General features: G+C 42.3%; 2 protein-coding genes across 2 annotated transcripts in view; one reads left to right on the forward strand and one right to left on the reverse strand.

Annotated features, from left to right (window-relative positions):
- The window catches only part of MCM3AP (minichromosome maintenance complex component 3 associated protein), a 61,513-nt gene extending 47,855 nt beyond the window's left edge, over window positions 1–13,658 (reverse strand). Inside the window, exons 1-4 of the mRNA XM_006876115.1 lie at window positions 12,434–13,658; window positions 12,002–12,228; window positions 1,244–1,322; window positions 859–1,003 (exon numbers count right to left, since the gene is read on the reverse strand). Of these exons, the coding sequence (XP_006876177.1) occupies window positions 859–1,003; window positions 1,244–1,322; window positions 12,002–12,228; window positions 12,434–13,658 (1,676 nt within the window). The remainder of the gene's footprint in view (window positions 1–858; window positions 1,004–1,243; window positions 1,323–12,001; window positions 12,229–12,433) is intronic.
- A 1,918-nt stretch (window positions 13,659–15,576) lies between these two features.
- Window positions 15,577–19,200, forward strand: YBEY (ybeY metallopeptidase (putative)). The gene is made up of 4 exons (XM_006876116.1): window positions 15,577–15,786; window positions 17,675–17,803; window positions 18,086–18,154; window positions 19,114–19,200. Exons 1-4 carry the CDS (start codon window positions 15,577–15,579, stop codon window positions 19,198–19,200), a joined length of 495 nt encoding a protein of 164 aa, XP_006876178.1.
- Window positions 19,201–23,769: the final 4,569 nt, after the last annotated feature.

Below are 23,769 nucleotides of genomic sequence, written 5' to 3' on the forward strand. Positions count from 1 at the left end.
GGAAACACATCAGGGGTCAGAACATTGCAGATTATATGCGTTACCTAATGGAAGAAGATGAAGATGCTTATAAGAAACAGTTCTCTCAATACATAAAGACCGTAACTCCAGACATGATAGAGAAAACGTATAAGAAAGCACATATTGCTATCCGTGAGAAACCTGTTTATGAGAAGAAGCCTAAGAAAGATGTTAAAAAGAAGAGGTGGAATCATCCCAAAATGTCTCTTGCCCAGAAGAAAGATCGGGTAGCTCAGAAGAAGGCAAGCTTTCTCACAGCTCAGGAGCTGGTTGCCGAGAGCGAAACCAAACCACAATTTCCTATGAAATTGTTCCAAAGAATGTTAATAAACTTATTGACCAAAAAAAAGATAAACACCCGTGCTTCTCCCTCATCTCTGTGGCTAGCAGGGTTGAAAGACAGAAAAGTCACTCCTGCAAATGCTCTGGCAGCGAGATCACTAGTCCCATCAGCCTAGATTCCAAAGGTTCATTATATCCCACATACACAAGGCGGACAGGGGTAGAGGTAGGGGTAGGGGTGGAGAGCTGTTATCCCTTCAGCTCCCACCACACCACACCCCTGGTATTGCTGGAAGGTGCAGTCCAGTGAAACCAAACAGCATTGATGCCTGCACTTCTCTTCCCACACTCTACCAGCAAGCCACCTTCTCAGTTTCTCCTGCCCAAAGGGCCCCTAAGCCCTTCTCAGATCTTAGCACCTTGTCCTATGTTCTAACTAGGCTTCAAATGTGCCAGCAGCCAGGAATTCCCCCCTGTTCCCTGGCACTAAAAGTAAAGGACTCGCATGCCATGCAGAACACAACACTCTTGACCGTGGGAAGGACTGAGGCTCACGTTTTACTCAGGAGGCTACTGCTGGCTGCCACTCTGCCCACAGGCTTACGCAGAGAGGTGTGGGAGGATGTGTCTTCACAGACCAGTTTGGCTTCACTGTCAGCTGGCTGCTTCTCCTTGAGGACAAAGGGCTTCTTGTTGGGACCTGAGGACACAGAAGTCAGACAGGACACATGATATTATATGTTATCTCACACTGGACTTTTTATTTTCTTTTTGAGAAAATAATGACCCTATAATTGTCAAAGGCTACAAAAGAGCTCAGAGAAGCTGCTATTGGAAACAACAATTCGCCTTGGAGTGGACTCAGTCTTGGCACTGGGGAGGTTTGCCCAGGGGGAATACACAGAGCACGTGAGTGTGACAAGAGTAATTGACAACTCACTGATTTTCTTCTTATGCCAGAAGATAGCCATGTCTTTATGCAGTCCTTTCCCCTTCTTCCTCGCCTGGGCTGCGGATGCCTGGAAGAGAGTCCCCACACCATAATGAGGCCATGTGAATACCACAAGCAATGAACAAAAACTCACATGCAGTTCACTCAAGAACAAAAAAAGTGATCTGAACTTGTTGACAGATGGTGAATAAGATGCTGCTCTTTCTACAATTCATGGGCTCCAGTCCCTTATCTAGCATGACACACCTCCATGGAGCCGCCACCCCCACACCTGCCTCCCAGCAAGCGTTACCTCTTCTTTTTGTAACTTGTTGCTGTTGTTGTTGTTGCTAAGTGCTGCAAAGTCGGTTCTGACACATAGCAACACTGTATAGGGCTTCCAAGGAGCGGCTGGTGAGTTTGAACCACCAACCTTGCAGTTCAAGCCGACTTTGCAGTGCAGTGCATTAACCCATAGCACCACACCATAAACTAGGCCTCACCAGCATTTAATAGATGACTCTCATCTGATCATATATACAAAACCAGGAAGAATTCTAAGTCACAGACAAAAAAGGAAACTGCAGAGTGATACATGTGGGAAACCATCTACCCAAACACACACGCACAAGCAACCTTAAGCAAATATACCTAGTTGTGTTTATGCTGTGGTGCTGTGGAGTAAAGCACTGGACCATACGGTCAGTTTGAACCACAAGGTCAGCAGTTCAAACTCACCAGCCACTCGTTAGAAACCCTATAGAGAGTCATTATGGGTTGGAATTGACTCATGATGGCACTTAGTAACAACAACAGGTAATTATGGTGAGACATGAGACATAAAAGAATCTAAGCTTGTGTCAGTTCCTTATAATAATAATTTAGTTATACATTAGTTGTAAACTTAACAAAAAAAGTTTTGTTTCAAATGGAAGACTAACCACTTTAAAATACCTCTACCCTAAAACAACTTTTGAAAAATAAAGGATTATATTTTCACAGAAAGAACAATAAATAAAGTACAGAAACTGCACCAAGTGTGTGTACGTGTGCATAGCATCTATGTAAGGATGAACCAGTTCAATACGTGGTACTGAGAAGAGGCAGTCTCTTCAATAAATGGTGCTAGCAAAACTTCCAGAAAAATGAAACAAGACCCATACCTCACAGTATATACAAAAACTCAATGTGGATTAAAGGCCTAAATGCAAAGTCTACAACTTATAAAGATCATCAATGAAAAAATAGGGACAAACCTAGGGGCTTGAAAATACATGGCATAAATACACTGTCAAACATAACTAAAAGCATACAAGCAGCAAAAGACAAAATAGATGACTGGCTCCTCCTAAAAATTAAACACTTATGTGCATGAAAAGATTTCATCAAGAGTAAAAACAGAGCCCACAGACTGGGGGAAGTGTTTGGCAGTGACATATCAAATAAGGACATAATCTCTAAAATGTATAGAAAACTACAACACCTCTACAAGAAAAAGATAAATACCCCAATTTAAAAGTGGACAGATGACATGAACAAACATTTCAGGTAAGAAGACATTCAGGCAACCAACAAACATGAAGAAATGCTCACGATCATAACATTAGAGATACAAAGCAACACACCAATGAGATTTACCCCAGCATGAATAGCAAAGTTAAAAAACAACACAGAAAACATCAAATGCTGGCAAAGGTGTTGAGACTGGGACCCTCCTGCTCTACTGGTGGGACTGCAAAATGGTACATCCATTGGGGGAAATATACTGGTGCTTCCTGAAACAAAAAGCTGAAAACAGCAATACCATATGGCCCAGCAAATCCTCTACTGGGCACATTATCTACAAGAAATAAGAACCGTGACATGAGTAGGTATATGCACACTGATAGTCATCGAAGCACTATTCACAATAGCAAAAAGATGGAGACAGTATAAATACCCATCAATGGAAAATCAATAAACAAACTTGGGTACAAACACACACACAATGCAATTCTATGCAATGCTAAAGAATAACACAAATCTGTGCAATACCTCATAACATGGATAAACCTGAAGACATTATGCTGAGTGAAATTAGTCAATCAACAAAGGTTAAATATTGTATCAGACCTCCATTATAAAAACTCAAGCAGAGGCTTTCATGCTAAAAGAAATATTCTTTGATGGTTACCAGAGGTGGGAGAGAAGGGAGAGTAAAATACTTCTGGAAGGTAGATACATGTTAACTCAGATGAAGGCAATATACAAGAGGAAGGTTAACATAAGAATGATGAAGACACAGGGAGGAATGCAAAGGTTAAACGGGATAGAGATAAATACTGTTATACACACAACCCTGCAATAACACTGTTCTATGGGTAGGAGACCTGGTGTGGCCCTGTGGGATACTCTGCTGGACCGCAAGGTCAGTTTGAGGTTGGTGGTTCAAACCCAACAGCTGTTACTCAGAGTCACGAGGCTGGTGGTTCAAACCCACCAGCTGTTCCCAGAAACCCTATACAAGGTCACTATGAATAGGAACCAACTCAACAGCACTTAGCAACAACAACACAGGTAGATACATGGACAGATACACAGACTGAACAGAAACGGATGTGTCAAACCCACAAATATATAAGAGTTTAAAAGAGGATACTTGTTAATGTGGGTATTTATCTTTGCAAAGAGTTCTGGTAGTGAACTGGATTACAAATTGAGCTGCTAGCCACAAGGTCAGCAGTTCTAATCTCCCAATGGCTCCACAGGAGAAAGATTAGGCTTTCTGCTCCCATAAAGATCTAAAGCCTCCAAAAACCTATACAAGGTCGCTATGAGTTGAAACCAACTCAGTGGCACACAACCACCACCACCACCATTTAACTTTTTTACAAACACACCTATGAACGTGATAGAACACTGTTGTTGTTAAGTGCTGTTGAGTCAGTTCTGACCCATAGCGACCCTGTATAGGGTTTCTGAGGAGCAGCTGGTGAGCTTGAAAAGCCAACCTTGAAGTTCAAACCGACTTTGCAGTCCAGTGCATTAACCAACGACAACACACCAGGATGGGGCAAAATGATGTAAACTTCTTAGACATTAACACCTTGTGGCAATGAGTTGGCATAACATAGTCCACAAAGACAATGTTTTACATCCTACTTTGGTGAGCAGAGATTGGTATCTTAATGCTAATGAGCAGCCACCTAAGCAACTTATTGGTCTCTCCATGTGAGGACGAAAGAAGAGTGATGAAATTTGAAGATACTTGGAATTAAGTAGTCCAATGGACTAATGAATGGAACACAATAACATCAGTCTCCATGACTCTGATACCAGAACTAGATAGTGCCTGACAACCACTACCAACTGCTCTGAAAAGGATCACAATAGAAGGTTCTCAAAAGAGTGGGAGAAAATGTGGAACACTCAAAATTATAAAAAAAGTTGTGTACGGGTATGCCATATGCTCAATGTGTTGTACATACATGTGCTGACAAACTTACTGAAAATCAAGATACAAATTAAACAGTTCACAACAGTTATCCTGGAGGTGGAATTACGAGGGAATTTTTGTTTGTTTGTTTGTTTCAACGTCTACACTGATCATGTACTAAAGCCAAATTTTTTAAAAAAAAAAACTAGTTTGAAGCTCTGGTAGCGCAGTGGTTACTAATCGGGCTGCGAACCACAAGGTCAGCAGTTCGAAACTACCAGTGGTTCCGCGGGAGATAGATGAGGCTTTCTGCCTCTGTAAAGATTTACAGCCTTGGAAACCCTGTTCAGGGTTGCTATGGGTCGGCACTGACTCAACGGCACTTAACAACAACAACAGTTTGAAAAAGTGCCGTATGGTTCCAGAGCCACCTTCACTACGCAGCTTGTAATTTGGTATCCTGTGAATAAACCAAGGAGTCCTGGTGCTGCTGTGGTTAAATGATTCAGCTAGTAACTGAAAGGTCAGTGGTTCAAACCTACCAGCTACTCCTAGGTAGTCTGCTCCTGTCAAGACTTCAGCCTTGGAAACCCTGTGGGCAGTTCTTTGTCCTAGAGCATCATTATGAGTTAAGAATCAACTCCATGCAATGAGTTTTGGGTGAATGAACTTGCCCAGAATTTCTAGAATGAGTTCTAGTACAGATCTCAAGCTTCTCACAAATGACTATGAATTATTAAGGGCCATCGTCTATCAGTTTGCCATTCTGTGGTTACTAGCGTATTGCTGTGGCACTAGAAAATACATCACAAGTATTTTAAATACCAGCAGGTGGACAGGTTTCAAAGGAATTCCAGACTAAGACAGACTAGGAAGAAGGAAAGGCGAACTACTTCTAAATGTTTAGCCACTGAAATCCTTAAGAATAGTAGCAAGTATTGGGCTGAAAGGTGAAAATATTATTAATAACACCAGAGTATCGTTAGATATAGTACCAGAAGATGAGCCCCTCATCTTCTGTGACCATGATGACACAAACGGAGTAAAAGCTTTTGAGATCTTCATTTGCTGATGGGGCAAAACACAAAATAAGGATAAACCTCTGCAAACATCCATTAATAATCATAACATGAAATGTACAATGTATGACTCTAGAAAAACTGGAAGTTGTCAAAAATGATATGGAACCCATAAAGATCGATACCCTAGACATTGGTGGTGGTAGTGTACCACTGAGTCGGTTCCAACTTGTAACAACCCTGTATAGACATTTTTGCTGTTGTTGTTAAATACCATCAAGTCAGTTCCGACTCATAAGGTTTCCAAGGAGTGACTGGTGAGTTTGAACCACCAACCTTGTGGTTCAAACTGACCTTGCAGTCTAGTGCTTCATCCCACAATGAGCATTGAAATGGACTAGTACTGCCCATTGTAAATCAGACAATCATATGATTTACTATGCTAAGAATGACAAATTGAAGAGGTATGGCATTCTCATTCAACATCAAAAAGAACATTTCAAGATCTATCTTGAAGTAAAATGCTGACTGTGATAGGATAATATCCATATGCCTGCAAGGCAGACCAGTTAGTACTACTATTATTCAAGTTTTTGCATTATTCAATATTTTTCCCATTGTTGTTGCTCTTAAGTGCCATTGAGTTGGTTCTAACTCAAAGTGACCCTATCACATCAACCACTAGAGTCAGTGATGATGAAACTGAAGAATTCTAACAACTTCTTCAGTCTGAAACTGATACAAAATGCAACAAAGATGTATTTATAATTACTGGTGATTAGAATGTGAAGGTTGGAAACAAAGAGGAAGGGATCAGAAGTTGGAAAATACATCCTTGGTAAAGAAACGATACTGGGGATCGCGTGACAGAATTTTCCAGGACCAGTGGCTTATTCAAAGCAAATACCTTTTTAAAATACTATAAAGGAGCTCAAGTAGTGTAGTGGTTACGAGTTGGGCTACCAACCTCAAGGTCAGCAGTTCAAAACTACCAGTGGCTCCAAGGGAGAAAGATGAGGCATTCTGCTCCCATAAAGATTTACAGACTCAGAAACCCTGTGCAGAGTCAGTATGAGTCCATGGTACTTAACAACAACAACAATACACATGGACCTCATCTGATGGAATATACAGACGTCAAAGTGACTACACCTGTGGGAAGAAACAGTGGAAAAGCTCCATATCATCAGCCAAAACAAAGCCGGGGGCAGACTGTGGAACAGACCATCAAATACTCATGTGCAAGTTCAGGCTGAAGCTGAAGAAAATGAAAACAAGTCCACGAGAGTCAAAATATGACCTTATACATATCCCACTTGAATGTAGAGATCATCTCAAGAACAAACTTGATGCATTAGATACAAATGACCAAAGACCAGATGAGCTGTGGGATTATATCAAGAATATCATAGAGGAATGCAATAGATCATTTAAAACACAGAAAAGAAAGAAAAGACCAAAATGTATCAGAAGAGACCCTGAAATTTGCTCTCCACATAGAGATGCTATATCAAATGGAAGAAATGAGGAAGTCAAAGAGCTAAAAAAAAGTTTCAGAGGGCAGATGAAGAAAAAAAGTATCATAATGACATGTGAAAAGGCCTGAAGTTGGAAAACCAAAAGGGAAAAGAACACACTCAGCATTTCTCAAGCTGAAAAAAACTGAAGAAAAAATTCAAGCTGTGACGTACAATTTGAAGGAGTCCTGGTGTGGCGCTGTGTGAGTTAATGCGCTAGACCACAAGGTCGGTCTGATCTGCAAGGCTGGCAGTTCAAGCTTACCTGACGCTCCTCAAAAACCCTATACAGAGTTACTATGAGTCAGAATCTACTCAAAGGCACTTACTTAACAACAACTGACAGGCGCCATATTAATTAAGGAATTAAAATGAAGGAATTGAGACATATTAATCAAGGAATTGAAATAAAGAAATGAGACACGGGGGACCCTGCGCATGAAGAGCTCATTGTTCTAGCAGAGCGACAATGAGTGTTTTCCTTGGATAGCAGAGCTACAAGGAAAAAAATATTCTATGCATAGGCCCCTAGTTAATTTTTTTTCTTTTTGAATCATTCTGATTTATTCATGATTTTGTTAGTATCCCTTTACTTTAGATTGACTCTCCTACACTTTGTTGTTGTTGTTGTTGTTAAGTGCCGTCGAGTCGGTTCCGACCCATAGCGACCCTGTACAGGGTTTCCGAGGGTGTAAATCTTTACGGGAGTAGAAAGCCTCATCTTTCTCCCGCGGAGCATCTGGCAGTTTCGAACTGCTGACCTTAAGGTTCGCAGCCCGATTCGTAACCACTACGCTACCAGAGCTCCTTCCTACACTTTAGTATATTTTTATTACAAGTTAGAAGCCATATATTAGCTACATTTTATTCTACTTGTAATCATGGGTAGTTTTGATACTTATATTAACAATGTTCTTAAGATTGCTAGGAGACAGGATTTGTCAATTGAATTACTACCAGTTTAGGCTTAGTGATTGTAAACATTCTTCCTTGTAGCCTTAGTTTGGGACAATAAAGAATCCTTAAAAGCAATTAGACCAGATACTAAATAAAAAGTTTGACTTAGACGTTCTTAAATTAATGATCAGTAAAATAGGGGAATTGTTTTCATGGCCTCAGTTTCTCTGATAAGTGATGTTTTTGTAGGCAATAAACAGATAGTGTATGGAGGAAGTTAATGAAGTGTTAATTGCACCCAACAATTAGGATTGATGACTTAAGACTTAACAAAGTTCAAGAAACATATGTGAAGGTTAACTTGCTTCTCAGAGAAAAGAATAGAAGTTATTTATGAACAAATGTTTAACTAAAAGGTTTTAAGGTGCCAGGATGTCTCGTATGTGTTGATGCAATGTTTCTTTGCTGTAACTTCTCATCCCTGTTGTAAATCTAAGGGTCATAAACCATGAAGAACGTGCCCCAGAATAGATTGTATTTTGAGGATATTGATTACTATGAAAACAATGTTTTTTTGTAACAGACTGTATTTTGAGGACATTAATGACTATGAAAACAATGTTTTTTGTAATGGTATACAAGGGGGTTGTAAAACAGAATAAGGCAGAAGGAAAAAGTAGAGGTAAGTAGAGGAGCAGAAGGAAAAAGAATGGCAGAAGAATAAAGCAGGAGAGGAGAAGGAGAATGAAAGAGCAGAAGGTAAAAGGAGAAGGGTAAAGCAGGAGAGGGGGGAGTAAAGAAATAGAAGGAGATTAAAGAAGCAGAAGGAGAATGAAAGTAGAGTAAGGAGGCAGAAGGGAAGTAGACAATGGAGTAAAGAGTGAGAATGGAGGTGGGGGGGAGGAGAGAAAAGAATGAGCAGAAGGGTAAAGAATGATAGGATAATAAAGCATGTAAGAAGAAGATTTTGAATTCATCAGGACCTATCAACTGTGTGATTTCCTTCTTTTTCGCCGACGCCATACACCTCTTCGGGAACCCTGGAATAAGTTTTCTGGGGCTGGCTCCCGGCAAGCAACAATGGGCAAAAAGCAGTCAATAAATCAAACAACCTATTCCATTAGGCAAATCTGCTGCACATGTCCTCTTTAAAGTGTTCCACAGCAAAGATGGCAGTTTGAGGACTAAAAGGGCACCTGATCCAAGCGATGGTATTTTCAATAGCCTCATAAGCATGTGAAAGTTGGACAATGAAAAAGGAAGACCTTAGAAGAATTAAGATATTTGAGTTATGGTGCTGGGATGAGTATTAAAGGAACCATGGACTGCCAGAAGAACAAACAAATCCGTGTTGGAAGAAATACAAACAGAATGCTCCTTAGAAGCCAAGATGGCAAGACTTCATCTCTCATACTTTGAACATATTATCTGGTGGGACCAGTCCCCAGAGAAGGACATCATGCTTCATAAAGTGGAAGGGCAGCAAAAAAGAAGAAGACCCCCAATGAGATGAATTGGCACAGTGACAGCAACAATGGGCTCAAGTATAGCAGCAATTGTGAGGACAGCACAGGGCCAAGCAGTGTTCATGTTGTTGTAACCAATGCAATGGCACTCAACAGCAATAGGCAAAATATTGAATGACGCAAAAAGCATCAAAAGAAAATGGAAACAATACAGTCACTGTACCAAAATGAAATGGTCAATGTTAAACTGTTTCAAGGGGCAGCATATGGTTTTAGAACCAATGGTAGTGAAGGAAGAAGTACCCAAAGCACTGAAGGCATTAGCAACAAACAAGGCTCCAGAAATTGGTGGAACACAAGTTGAAATCTTTCAACAAACTGAAGCAGCACTGGAGGTGCTCACTCATCTATGTCAAGAAATTTAGAAGACTACACAATTTGGAGGATTTGGAAATTTGGCATTAGGAATGGACGAAGACCTATTAACAACCTGCAATATGTAAATGATAAAATCTTGCTTGCTGGAAGCAAAGAGGACTCAAAATACTGATGCAGGTCAAAGACTACACCTTTCAGTATGGACTGCACTTCAACATAAAGAAAAAAAAATCTTCACAACTGAACCAACATCATGAAAAATAGAGAAAAGACTAAGGTTGTGAACCTGGCCAACCAACTCAACGAGACCCATATCTGTGCCCATTCCAGAGATAAGGGACCCAACAGAATACAGAAATCATCAAACAGTATCACTAATATCACCTGCAAGTAAAACTTTGCTGAAGATAATTTGAAAACAGTTACAAGCAGTACATTGATAAGGAGCTGCCAGAAATTCAAGCCAATTCAGAAGAGAACATGGAATTAGGATTATCCTGCTGATATCAGATGGATCTTGGCTAAAAGGAGAGGCTACCAGAAAGATGTGTACTTGTACTTTTTTGACTATGCAAAGACTTTCAACTGTGTGGATCATGACAAGCTATGAACAAAATGCCAGAGAATGAGTATTCCGGAACACTTAAATGAGTTAATGAGGAACCTGTACATATACCAAGAGGCACATTGGAACAGTACAAAGGGATATAACATAGTTTAAAATCAAGAAAGGTGTGCACCAGAAGTGTATCCTTTCATCATACTTGTTCAATTTGTATGCTAAACAAATCATCTGCAAAGCTGGGTTGAAGAAGAATGTGGCATCAGGATTGGATGAAGACCTATTAACAACCTGTAATATGTATTTGATAAAACCTTGCTTACTGGAAGCAAAGATGACTCAAAATACTGATGAAGGTAAAAGACTATAGCCTTCAGTATGGATTGCATCTCAATGTAAAGAAAACAAAAATCCCCACAACTGAACCAATAAATAACATCATGATAAATGGAGAAAAGATGGAAGTTGATAAAGACTTCATTTTGCTTGGAACCACAATCAAATTCACAGAAGCAGCAGCCAAGAAATAAAACGATGTGTTCCATTAGGCAAATCTGCTGCACAAGACCTCTTTTCAACAGTAAAGGAATCAGTCTGAGGACTAAAGTGCACCTGACCCAAGGGATGGTATTATCAATTCAATAATTCACTGTCCAACTTTCACATTAATATGAAAATGTTTCAACGCTTTCATAGTTATGTGAAAGTTGGACAATAAATAAGGAAGACCACAGAAAAACTGATGCATTTGAGCTATGGTGTTGGAGAATATTGAAAGCACTGCTTCTTAGAATCCAGGATGGTCTCACTTTGGACATGTTATAGGGAGGGCCCAGTCCCTAGAAAAAGATATCATGCTTAGAAAATGGAGGGTCAGTGAAAAACAGGAAGACTCTGAACAAGATGGACTGGCACAGTGGCAAGAAGCAATGGGCTCCAGCATAACAACAATTGTGAGGATGGAAGAGAACCAGGCAATGTTTCACTCTGTTGTGCATAAGGTCGCTGAGTCAGATTTGACTCGAAGGCACCTAACAACAATCACAGAATACATGGGAAAAAGATGTGACAGTCTGTTTCAATTTAATTATTTACGATCTTGGATATGCTGTGGGGCAGTTATACTCTTTTGACTACAGCATTGCTACGAGTTGGAATTGACTCAATGGCAGTGGGTTTTATCCCAAGATCTTCCAAATTAAGATAGTCAAGTACTTTTCCTATATTTCTAGCAAGCAAATAACTGGCCCACTTGACCCATTGCTATCACATCAATTCCAATTCACAGTGCCCCTATAAAGTAGAAATGGGTTCCCAAGACCATAAATCATTATGGAAGCAGTCTACCACATCCTTCTCCAGTAGAGTAGCTGGTGGGTTAGAACCACAGATCTTTCAGTTAACAGCCACAAGCACCATCAAGACTCCTTAAATAACTGATAGATGCAGGAAAAAAACCTTTACATGATAATGTTCAAATTTAGGTTAACAGTGACAAGGCAGGGGTACTCACATGATCAAAAAAACATACTACAGCAAGCTTTTTGCTGCGCCTGGTATAGACACGCTGCACTTTGGCAATTTTGCTAAAGTGGTTCTCCAAAATGGTTCTGTCATTGAGATAATCAGGTACATTCTTACACTGGATGGCCGTCAATTCAGTGGGAGACAAACCCCCAAGGCTGTCGGTGTTCTCACTTCTTTTACTCTGACGCACAGGTGTTCCAAGTCTCAGAGAATCTGGGGGATCAGAAAACCAGCATCAGATGCAATGCTGTCTAACAGGAGGCAACAGCTGTGTGAAAGCAAAGGAAGGGTTTAAGACCCCTGAAACTCTATGAAATGTGAGGATCCTTATAGTCTACAAAGAACACCAAGCTAGCGCCCAGCAAAACAGAAAACCTATCAGCAAGGTTTATTCTATTTTATGCTTTTTAGAGCTCACCTTCTTTTTTATTTCTACCTTCAGTTTCTTCTTCTTTATTCACACCGGAATGCCTAGAAAGCGCCAAAACAGACGGACTCCCTCCTGGCATGGCCATGTGGTCCTTTTCCTCATACTCAACACAGCCAATTTCCTTTTTAGGTTCTTTGTTACCCAGTCGACTTATTTCTTTATTGCTCTTCAAGACATCCTGTAAGGTTCGATCAAACAAAGTGCCTCCCCGGGGCCGGTTCAGGCGAACAGGCCGCTTATCTGGAGGGTGGTCACCCCGGGACAGAGGATCCAAGTCTTCCACTGTGTCCCGGTCATGTCTCCTTGGGGAGCGGTCCTGGTCCTCCTTCCTTTTCAGTCCTTTCGTAAGACTGGGAAGTGGGTCCATCTGTGAGACAGCTTCTTGGCACCCTTGTCTGACACCTATTTTGCCTCCTGCAAAGGAGTCACCTAAAGACCCTGAAGATGATATGGGGAAGCTAGTGAAGCTACTATTAGAACTTCCAAACAGTGATTTAGGGGCTCTCTTCTCTTCCTCTACATTTTGGTTTGACAAAGCAGGTGCAAAAGCAGATGAGGAATTACTACTAATAACTGGCTTTGAAAAGGTGAATTTTGATTTGGTAGATGAGTTACTTGTCACTTGAGGAAAAGAAAAAGAGGCCAGTCCCCCAGATCCACTACTAATTGGGTGGGAAAATGTAAAACCTCCAGAAGGAATTTGGCTCTGAGTTTTCTCTGGCTCAGATTCAGCCCCCAGTATTGGTCTGAACACTGCATTTTCCAGAGGCTTAAAGCTGAATTCTGTTTTTCCAAAGCCAGAGCTTGCTCTTTCTCCAGCTTCTGGTCCAAAATGAGAAGTACTTGGGAAAACCCCAAGGTTGGTGGGTGATTTAAAATTAAATCCTGGGTTTCCTGGCATAGATGAACTTGAAGGCCCAGAGGTAGCTACAAAGGTGGAAGTGGGTTCATGTCCAGAAAAGAGTCCAACACTTGGTGTTTGGGAAAATCCTAATGCTTGCACTGAAGAAGAATGACTTACTCCAGAAGATGCTGGAAAGCTTGACACTTGTGAAAATCCTGAACTTTGCCCAAGTACTGTATTGCTTTGTCCAAAAAGAGAAGGCTGACCAAATCGGAATGGTGGGTTGGCATTAAATGCTCCTAAGGAACTGCTGGAAGTTGTTGAAAACACTCCAGGCTGCTGCCCACTGAAAGGATTTGGAGGGTTCATCTTCTAGCCCTGTTACTGAAAGGTTAATGGGTACTCGGTATGCAAAATCAGTCCTTTTCCTTAAATAGTCTGTTGAGCTAGGAAGCTCGCCTTCATCTTCACAATAAACTGAAAGACAAAAATTCATATCATCCACTACAGATATAGAATAAGTAAAATAAAAAAAGAAAACAGATGTCATAGTCTAAGGATAATCATTTAGAAAGAGGGCAAAGGGAGGGGTTGAGAATTCTTATTTTTTTCGAAAGACAGTTCTTTTTTTAGAGGGCAGAGGGAGAAGGGGTGCAAAGAACTTTGTTGCTATTGTTAGGTGCCATCCAGTCGGTGCCAACTTATAGCGACCTTATGCATTAGGTAAGTTTAAAGTGTAGCCCTTTACGATTTAAAAATAAAAAAACTTCGATCATTTTACTGAGTTGGTCAATTAAAAAAAAAAAACTTCAAACAATAACAATTGCCATTACACTTTCCAACTTAAAGGAAGGCTTTCTCCTGATTCCTTTTAATCGCCATAGCCTAAGAATTACAATGTAACACTATTAGAATATTAGTGTTTCATTATTTCCTTCTAATTTTCCTCCTAATGACCAGAACACTAAATTCTTCTCCCAGGAATGGAAATATTTTGAGTGGGTTTTTGTTGTTTTTTAACATCCTGGCAACTACTCCAGGAACTGGCTCAACGACAAGAGCGCGCTCACGGAGATGCGGTCTCTAGATGGGGAGGGGTTGGAGGCAGGGGAATCTCACCCAACACGTCCGGAAAAATCGCCGAAGGACGAGGCCGCGCGCCGGCTGGGGCTGCCCCGACCAGTCCTGCTGCCGGGTCTCGCTGCGGCCGCTCGCTCCCCAACTCGCTCCGTTAGCGATCAGGGAAAAGGCGGAAGCGGGACTCCGAGCCGCGCCCGATCCTCCGGCGCTGCGCTCACTGTCAAGCCGCAAGGGCACCTCGGCCCGTTGTTGCCGCTGCCTGGAGCCCCTTTGGTGCCAAGTGCAGATAGGACTCGGCAATGGGGTGCGGCGGCCGGAGCCAGCACGCCCCTCTGCTCGGCGGGCAGAAAAATGCAACGAACGAACTTCCGGTCCGTTTGACTCTAGGTCCGCAGCGCTCAGGTTCCGCTCTCCCGGCGGGCTTTCATGACGGCTCGGCTTCCGGTGAAACGAGAGCAGCCTGCGGTCTCCCCACCCGCTATGGCCGGCCCTTGGCCCGGCGGTCGTCTGGCGTCGGTATGAACGCGAAGGACTCCTTGTCCCCAGAATGCAGACTGAACACGCTCCTGGCGTACTACCCGCGCTGAGCCGTCCCTTGGAAAGTCCCAGAGACCTACCGCACTTCAGCCTCCCTTCCTCGCCCCTTTCCTGCCTTTATACACCTCGCTGTAGGATAAGAACTGGACCTCAAGGTCGGTTTGAACCTAAAGGTTGGTGGTTCAAACTCACCAGCCGATCCTTGGAAACGTTATACAGGGTAGCTCTGGTAGCGTAGTGGTTACGAATCAGGCTGCGAACCGCAAGGTCAGCGGTTCGAAACTACCAGCTGTTTCGCGGGAGAAAGATGAGGCTTTCTGCTCCCGTAAAGATTTACAGCCTCGGAAACCCTGTACGGGGTCACTATGAGTCAGAACTGACTCCACGGCACACAGCAATGAGTCAGAACGGACTCGAGGGCATTTAACAATCCCCTCATCCACTTCATTACACCCGATACCAACCCTCCAACCTCTGTACCCTTTTTTATATCTTATGGTAAAATGCAAATTCCGGTAAAATCCCAGTGAGTTTTACCAAATAAAGTAGTCTGTGTGTTTGTTGTTAAGGGCCGTGTTTCTGCAGAATTTATTACCAATTTCTAGTGATGATTCGTCTTCTTTTAAGCTTTGACCACAGATCCCTTTGCAAGGTCCCGGACTTTGTTGAGATGAGTTTGGTACTGAGAAATCTACAGCGCGCAGTTCCCATTAGGAGAGTCCCTCTGCGCAAGAAGATTGAGATCCTGAGGAGCATCTTAGGAGTACAGAAGTTTGACCTGGGAGTTATCTGTGTTGACAACAAGAATATTCAGCACATTAATCGAATCTACAGAAAGAAAAATGTTCCTACGGATGTGCTTTCTTTTCCATTTCATGAGGTAAAAAATATTATCCTCCTCTTACTCAGCCTAGCTTCCAGAGCAAATTTCTAAGCCTGAATAACATTTTGTTTTAAGATTTTTTTAATTACGAAATTTCTATTTAATGTTGTTGTTGTAGTTAAGTGCTGTTGAGTGGTTTCAGATACATATCTGGTGGATTTGAACTGCCAACCTTGCAGGTAGCAGTCCAGTGATTTTTTTTTTGTATTATTATTTTGAAGTTTTTCAAATATATACAAAAGTAAAGAGAACAGTTTGATCAGCTCCCATTGATCAGTTTCCAACACCCAGAGGTTACAGTACAAGACAGGAAAAGGAAAGGTGGTTGAATTCTACCTCTTAGCTCCTTAAGGTTACCAATACATTTAAAAAGAAGGAAAATGCTTCAGTAATTTTAAGGGTGCATCAGTAATAAATATGCATGGATTTAAAATTTACAATAACAGACTGGGGTAAATATTTTTGGCAATTAAGATGTGATAATTACCAGGTAGTTATCCTATGCCTATCAAATGTATAACAACTCATAGCAACTCTTGTCAGGTTCTCATCTACTTTATCTAATTGACTTGGCCAAGGCCTCACATGCCGTTAGTAGTAGCATAAATTTAGAACAACTTTTTGGAAAGCAGTTTGGCAGTATATTTCAGTAGTGTTTAACTGGGTGCAGTCTTACCATTTTTTTATTGCTATCATTGTGTCGAGTCAGTTCCAACTCATAGTCACCCTGTATAGGGCTTCCGATGAATGGCTGGTGGGTTTGAACCATCAACTTTATGATTCTCAATGCTTATCCAACAGCACCACACCAGGACTCCAATTGCTCTGCAATTAGTAGAAAATATTTGAGTTTTCTTCTCTAGCTGGTTAATGCTGTATACAAGTTCTGGCTTTAGCAGGTTTTATTGTAGATACTACTTAAGCCACTAATACCACACCTACAAAAACTGAAGAAGAAAGAAGATAATTATATAAAAACATTTACTTGGTATTTGTAAGAGGAAAAAAAAAATGCAAACACCCTGAGTACCCAGCCATGTATGACTGGCTTGACGTGTCTTCCCAGAAGAATGAGATGGTCTTTATGAAGACTGTTGTTGAGGGAAAGGAGCCCTAGTGACACAATAGATTACATATTGGCCCGCTAACTGAAAGATCAGTCACTCCATTGGGCTGCAAACCCAGCAGCCACTCCATTGGAGAAAGCTGAGGCTGACTTCTCTAGTAAAGATTTACAGTCTCCGCAACAGAGCAAATTCTACTCTGTTCTATAGGGTCACTACAAATCAGACTCAAGTATATGGCAATGGATTTTTTTTTTGGTTATGGAGGGCAGAATACCAAACAGAAAGAAATATTTGAGTCGATGAGATGCTTGTTGTTATGTGCCGTGGAGTCGGTTCCGACTCATAGCAACCCTGTACATGGTTTCTGAGGCTGTAAATCTTTACGGGAGCAGAAAGCCTCATCTTTCTCCCGCAAAACAGCTGGTAGTTTCAAACTGCTGACCTTGAGGTTTGCAGCCCAATTCGTAACCACTATGCTACTCTGTAGAATCCTTGTGACTCCACACTGGGAAGGTTAACTAAATGGAAAGTAATTCGATTTCCGAGATGGAAACATTTTAAGCTTGTCACGTGTCACTTGAGTGCTGTGGCTGAGTATCATTGCATCCTCCACAGAGTGCGCTGAGACTCCCCCTGTGGGACAGAATGTGGGGATACAGCTCAGCACAGAGAGGGAGCTCTTGTCTACCTTAAGGGGAGTCCTCTGTTCTCAGCTTTTTAGGAGACAGGGTTTTACAAAGTGAAATCTGTCAGCCTGTGACCAGGTTACTGATGTCATTGATGTGGTATTCTCCAAGTCTGTATTTCTTCATGTTCAGAATCTGAAAGCAGGTGAAATTCCCCGGCCGGCCTTGCCAGATGACTATAACCTGGGAGACATCTTCTTAGGAGTGGAGTATATCTTCCAGCAGTGTAAAGAAAATGAAGACTACTATGATCTCCTGACTGTAAGTGTTATGCTGAATGGTCTGTCCTGATTACTGAAGTGGACACTCATGCACACATGCACCGTGACCACCATACCAGCATCCGTGCACACCTATGGGGTACAGGTATAAAGGGGGAGTTGTTGGGAAAAATACACAGCCATGGACAACAGAATCATGTAACACCTGGCTCCCATCACCCCAGAGAGTGAGTGGGGTCTACTTGCAACTGGAAGTAATTTCTGAAGGGCTTGCATATTGCCAGATTGTCTCCTAAATCTTTTTTAAAAATTACTTTGACAGGTGACAGCCACCCATGGGCTCTGCCACCTTCTGGGGTTTACACATGACACAGAGACCGAGTGGCAGAAGGTATGAACTGAGCTCCTGACCCTGGCTGTCAGCCTGCCTGTGCATGTCCTCAGCTCCCACATCCCCATTGCTCCCATGTCTCAGTCCCCGTGCGTACAGACATGGCAGCTGGAGCATCTCAGGAAAAGCAACCACTATGAACCAGGCTCAGAAAGTTGCCTCTAGCAAGGCCAGGCCCTCTGAGACCATAGTACTCCCTGGGTTTCCCATCTCATCTCTGCAAGCCCCAGCTTAGGCCAGCACCTTATTTCTCAAGAGGCATCTGACACTTTCCACTGATTGGCTCTCCTCACATACCCCACTTTATACCCATCTGGTCCCACCTCTGTAAGCTCCTCCCACTGTAGGCAGGCCAGCCTTCCCCATATCTCCCTATGACCCTCTCCTACCAGATGGATCTATTCTCTGTGCACAAGTGGCCTTGAGTCTCAGCAGGGACAGGCCTCCCTGGGAAGGGACTGCCTTAGTCTCCTAGTGCTGCCATAACAGAAATAACCACTAGTGGGTGTCTTTTAAAAACAGAAATTTATTTTCTCAATATTCAGAAGGCCAGAAGTTTGAGTTCAGGTGTGACTCTAGGGGGAGGTCCTTTCTCGTCTATTTCAAATTCTAGTATCTGCTGAAATCCTTGCTATTCCTGGGTTGTAGATGCATCTGCCTCACTGCCTGTCTTCCTTTTCCACTTGTATATCTGTGTCTATTTTTTTTATAACTCAGAAGGAATTTGGTTTAGAGGATACCATACTCTGATATGACCTCCTTAACATCACAAAACAAAACCTAATACCAAACCGGACACGTTCACAGGTACAGAATCATACTAAAGGGACACAAGCAGTCCATGGCAGGGACCAACCCAGGGATGCTGGCTACAAAGAGAGAGTGGGATTCCCCCCGCCCCAATATACACAGGAGCTGGTACCTGGACATACTGTAACAAGTTCCTCTACCTCTTCCAGATGTTCCAGAAGGAGAAGCTTGTCCTGGAGGAGCTGAACCAGCACATGGGCACCAGGCTGCAGCCTCTGAGCAAGGGCCTCTTCTGACAATGTTCTAGGAGTGAGAGACAACCTAGGACCCAGGGACTCCAGCAAGGACAGGCCAGGCCAGCAAAGGTGGGCCCCTCCACCTTAAATCTACCGTAGGATCTTTGAGCTGCTGCCGCCCTCTGGGGTCACGGAAGTTGCCAGCCCAGTTGGATTTAAATCAGAAAAGTGCAACATGACTATTAACTATATAAGATTTGTTTTGTGTCATTGAAATAAAATTATTTCTAATTCCATTAGAACTGAGAGATGAGCATATAAGCCCCACTTTCTTTGGGTCACTCTAGGACTTCATGTGTTCCGTACCAAGGAGTTTCTCCATCCCACCTGGTAGCCAGGCCTCCCAACTCAACCTGATGGTCTTAGGCCTCTATTATGCGCCATGACTCACAGGGCACAAAAGAAGGCCTGCTCTTATTAAGTGCCGTCTGAGTGACCCTATATAGGGTTTCCAAGGCTGTAAAAGGAGCTCTGGGAGCATAGTGGTTATGAGTTGGGCTGCTAACATCAAAGTCAGCAGTTTGAAATTATCAGCGTTTCCAAAATGTTGTTCTAGCTTATCATGAGCTATACAATCAAGAGAAGGAGAAAGATGAGGCTTTGTGCTCCTGTAAAGATTTACAGCCTTGAAAACCCTATACAGGGCCGCTATGGGTCGGAACCGACTCCACGGCCTTAACAACAACAGTCTTTGCAAGAGCAGAAAATATCATCTTTCTCCTCTAGAGTGGCTGGTGAGCTCAAACTGCTGACCTTTTTGTTTGAAGTCCATTGCTTATCCTACGAAGCCACTGCACTCCCTAAAAAAGGCCTGTTGTTGTTGTTGTTAGGTGCTGTTGAGTTGGTTCTGACCCATAGTGACCCTGATCACAACAGAATGAAATACCACCTAGTCCTATGCTAACCCATTGCCGCTGCAACTGCCAATCCATCTCATTGGGAGTCTTCTTTTTCACTAACCCCCCCAATTTATCTTGCATGATTTCCTTCTCCATACATATTGTACATACATTTGTACATGTCCAAAGTATGAGAGAAGTCTGGCTATCCGGCTGCTAAAGAACCTTTTGGCTTTACTTCGTCCAACACAAATTTGTTTGTTCTTCTGATAGTTAGTGGTACCATTAATATTCTTCTCCAACACCATAACTCAAATGCATCAATTCTCCCACAGTCTTCCTTATTTACTGTCCAACTTTCATGTGCATATGAGGCTGTTAAAAACACCATGGCGCATCTTAGTCCTCAAACTAACATCTTTGTTCTTGAACACTTTAAATAGGTCTTGTGCAGCAGACTTGTGTAATGCTATATGTAGTTTGATTTCTTTTTTCTTTTTTTCAATGTTTTATTGTGAATTATGTGATAGTTTACATGGGAGAGCATTAGTTTTACATTCATCCTATCGTATATCATTTCATTGCCATGGTTACAATCCCTTCCATGCATCATCACCATCCAAAGAGTACACCCTGCAAGGCCGCCCCACGGACGTCAGCACACAGCCCCTCTCCCTCTCTGGGTCTAAAGTCCCCAGCTGCTCCATCTCTCCATGTCATCGTCTCTGCCTCCATCTCTGGTGTCACTGCTCCTCTGGGTAGGGTCCCGCTCTCCACTCTTCTCCCTTGATGGTCCCAGGGACCTCCACTCCTAGACTGCAAAGTTAATCACTCCCCTCCTTGCTACAAAATGTCTACCTTTAAATTTCCAACCCTCACAATCAGTCCTGATAACAATTATTCACTATTGTATCACAAGAGACCTATCCCCATTTCCTTTCATCAGCCCCACCTAGACAGATTGGATACTACTTAGTGGAGATTCTACCTTCCTCCACACCCTCTGGATCTACGCTCCCTCTTGAAAGCTTATAAGCCAGCCACTTACACTTATTGCCTTTGTAGACCCCCCCCCCCCATTTTGGGTAGCCAATGTCTCAAGTTGTCCATCCCTGTCTACTCTGTGTGTGGAGGGAGTAGGAATGATTCTTGCAGTAAGGGTTTTTTTTTTTTTTTAAATAAATGTTTTATTGTGAATTGTGTGATAGTCTACATGGGAGAACATTAGTTTTACATTCATTCTATCGTTTCATTGGCGTAGTTATCATCCTGTCCATGCATCCTCACCCAACCAAAGGGTGTATGTACCCTGTAAGCCTGCACACCCCCCACCACAGTCCTCTGCCCCTTTCCCTCTCCGGATCCCAAGACCCCAGCCACTCCATCTCTTGACGTCATCTTCTCTGCCGCCATCTCAGACCTCACTGCTTCTCTGGGTAGGATGCCGCTCTCCGCTTTTCTCCATTGATGGTCCTAGCGTCCTCCGCTCCTAAACTGAAAAGTTAATCACGCCTCTCCTTGCTACAAAATGTCCACCTTTAGATTTCCAACCCTTACAATCAGTCCTGATAACAATTATTCACTATTGCATCATGAGACCCATCTGTATTTCGTTTCATCAGCCCTTCCTGGACAGGCTGGATACCACTCACTGGAGACTCTACCTTCCTCCATGCCCTCTGGATCTAGGTTCTATCTTGAAAGCTTGTAAGCCAGTCACTTCTTACCTTTGTATCCCTCCCCTCATTTTGGGTAGCCAATGTCCAAGTTGCCCATCCCTGTCTACCCTTTGTGTGGAGGGGGTGGGAATAGTTCATGCAGCAGGGATTTGTTTCCTCTTTTGAGCTACTGCATTTATAGGTGTAGGTCATGTTTATCAAATTGTATCAGATGACACTTTTTCGTCTTCTTTCTTCTTCGGGTTGAGCTCTGTTTATCCAGTCATTGAAGCCAGGTCAGTGCAGTAAGGTTTTGTTTCCTCTTTTGAGCTACTGCATCCATAGGTGTAGATCAAGTTCCTCAAATTGTATCAGATTACTCTTTTTTTTTACTTCTGGTTCAGCTCTGATCATCCAGCCATTGAAGCCAGGTCAAGTGGGTATTATCTGCAAGTGTGGGTGTTCTTGTGCATATGTCCCCTCTTCTTATCAGCTAGACACTTCACTCTCCACTGTAGTCCTCTGTGGCTATGTCATTGACTCTAGGCTGGAGAGTCCCCAGGTCTTGCCACACTGCTGGCCAACCAGGTCTCCACTCAGCTTCACAGGAGTCTATTGAATGTTGTAGGGTTTAGCTCATAGCTTTATTGCTGTTTTTCCCTCACTTCCCCTTATCGGTGACAAATGTGGTCACCAATCAGAGCATGTATTCCCATTGAGTCTTAGTCTTGAAATGGGGTTTGCTCTGAGGGGACCCGACCACTTGCCTTGATGTCTCCTGGGCGAGCTTGTAGTTTGATTTCTTGACTGCTGCTTTCATGAGTGTTGATGGTGAATCCAAACAAAATGAAGTCTTTGACAACGTCAATCTTTTCTCTCTTTGTGAAATGTTATTTATTGGTCCAGTGGTGAGGATTTTTGTTTGCTTTACATTGAGTTGCAACCTATACTGAAGGCTGTGGTGTTTTATCTTCATGAGTAAGTATTTTAAGTCCTCTTTGTTTTCAAGCAAGGTTGTATCATCTGCATATTGCAGGTTGTTAATTAGCCTGCAATATGCCACATTCTTCTTCATAGAATCCAGCTTCTCAGACTATTTGCTCAGCATACAGACTGAATTAAGTATGGTGAAAGGATACAACCCTGACGAACACCTTTCCTGATTTTAAAGTACTCAGTGTTCCCATGACTTTTCAAACCACTGCCTCTTAGTCTGTGTACAGGTTCCTCATGAGCACAATTAAGTGCTCTGGAATATTCCTTCTCCAAAATGTTGTTCTAGCTCATCATGATTTATGCAGTCGAAAGCCTTTGTGTGGTCAATAAAACACAAATAAGTATCTTTCTGGTATTCTCTGCTTTCAGCCAAAATACACCTGATGTCAGCAATCATATCCCTCATTTCACATCCTTGTCTGAATCCAACTGAATGGCTGGCAATTCCCTGTCAGTGTGCTGTTGCAGCCATTTTTTAACTATCTTTAACAAAATTTTACTTGTGTACAATATTAATGATATACTCTGATAACTTCTGCATTCTGTTGGGTTGCCTCTTTTTAGAATGGGCACAAATATGGATCTCTTTCAATCATCTGGCCAATTAACTTTCTTCCAGATTTCTTGGCCTAGATGAGCGAGTGCTTCCAGTGCTGCATCAGCTTGTTGAAAGATTTCAGTTTGTATTCCATCAATTTCCAGAGCCTTGTCTTTTGCCAATGTCTTCAGTGCACCTTGGACTTCTTCCTTAGTACCACTGACTCTTTTATAAAAAAAATACTGAATTTATTTCATATGTGTATTTTTGTCTCCCCACCATTTCCATGTGTCTGACCACTTCTACTACTATGTCGTATCATAACATTCCATACTTACTTAGAACCAAGCAAAGGGTGGAGTTCCATCTTTAAAAACTAAACAGGCATTTTGGACAACGCATTCTTGGCAAAGGAACCTGGACAACATTTATCAGACATGGTATGGAAAGTTCTCACTCTGCATAATAAAAAAGAACAGCCAGATATCAAGTGTTACAGAAATGAAATAAGACAGACAATTTTAACAAACTGTTTAAA

The sequence above is a fragment of the Chrysochloris asiatica genome, unplaced genomic scaffold (assembly GCF_000296735.1).
Source record: "Chrysochloris asiatica unplaced genomic scaffold, ChrAsi1.0 scaffold00354, whole genome shotgun sequence".
Lineage (NCBI taxonomy): Eukaryota > Metazoa > Chordata > Mammalia > Afrosoricida > Chrysochloridae > Chrysochloris > Chrysochloris asiatica.

Bases quoted from the DNA above. Each gene is read 5' to 3' on its own strand.
- YBEY (XM_006876116.1), top strand. From the start codon at position 15,577: ATGAGTTTGGTACTGAGAAATCTACAGCGCGCAGTTCCCATTAGGAGA. The intron at 15,787-17,674 runs GTAAAAAATATT...CTTCATGTTCAG, and splicing joins TTTCTTTTCCATTTCATGAG to AATCTGAAAGCAGGTGAAAT. The intron at 17,804-18,085 runs GTAAGTGTTATG...TTACTTTGACAG, and splicing joins ACTACTATGATCTCCTGACT to GTGACAGCCACCCATGGGCT.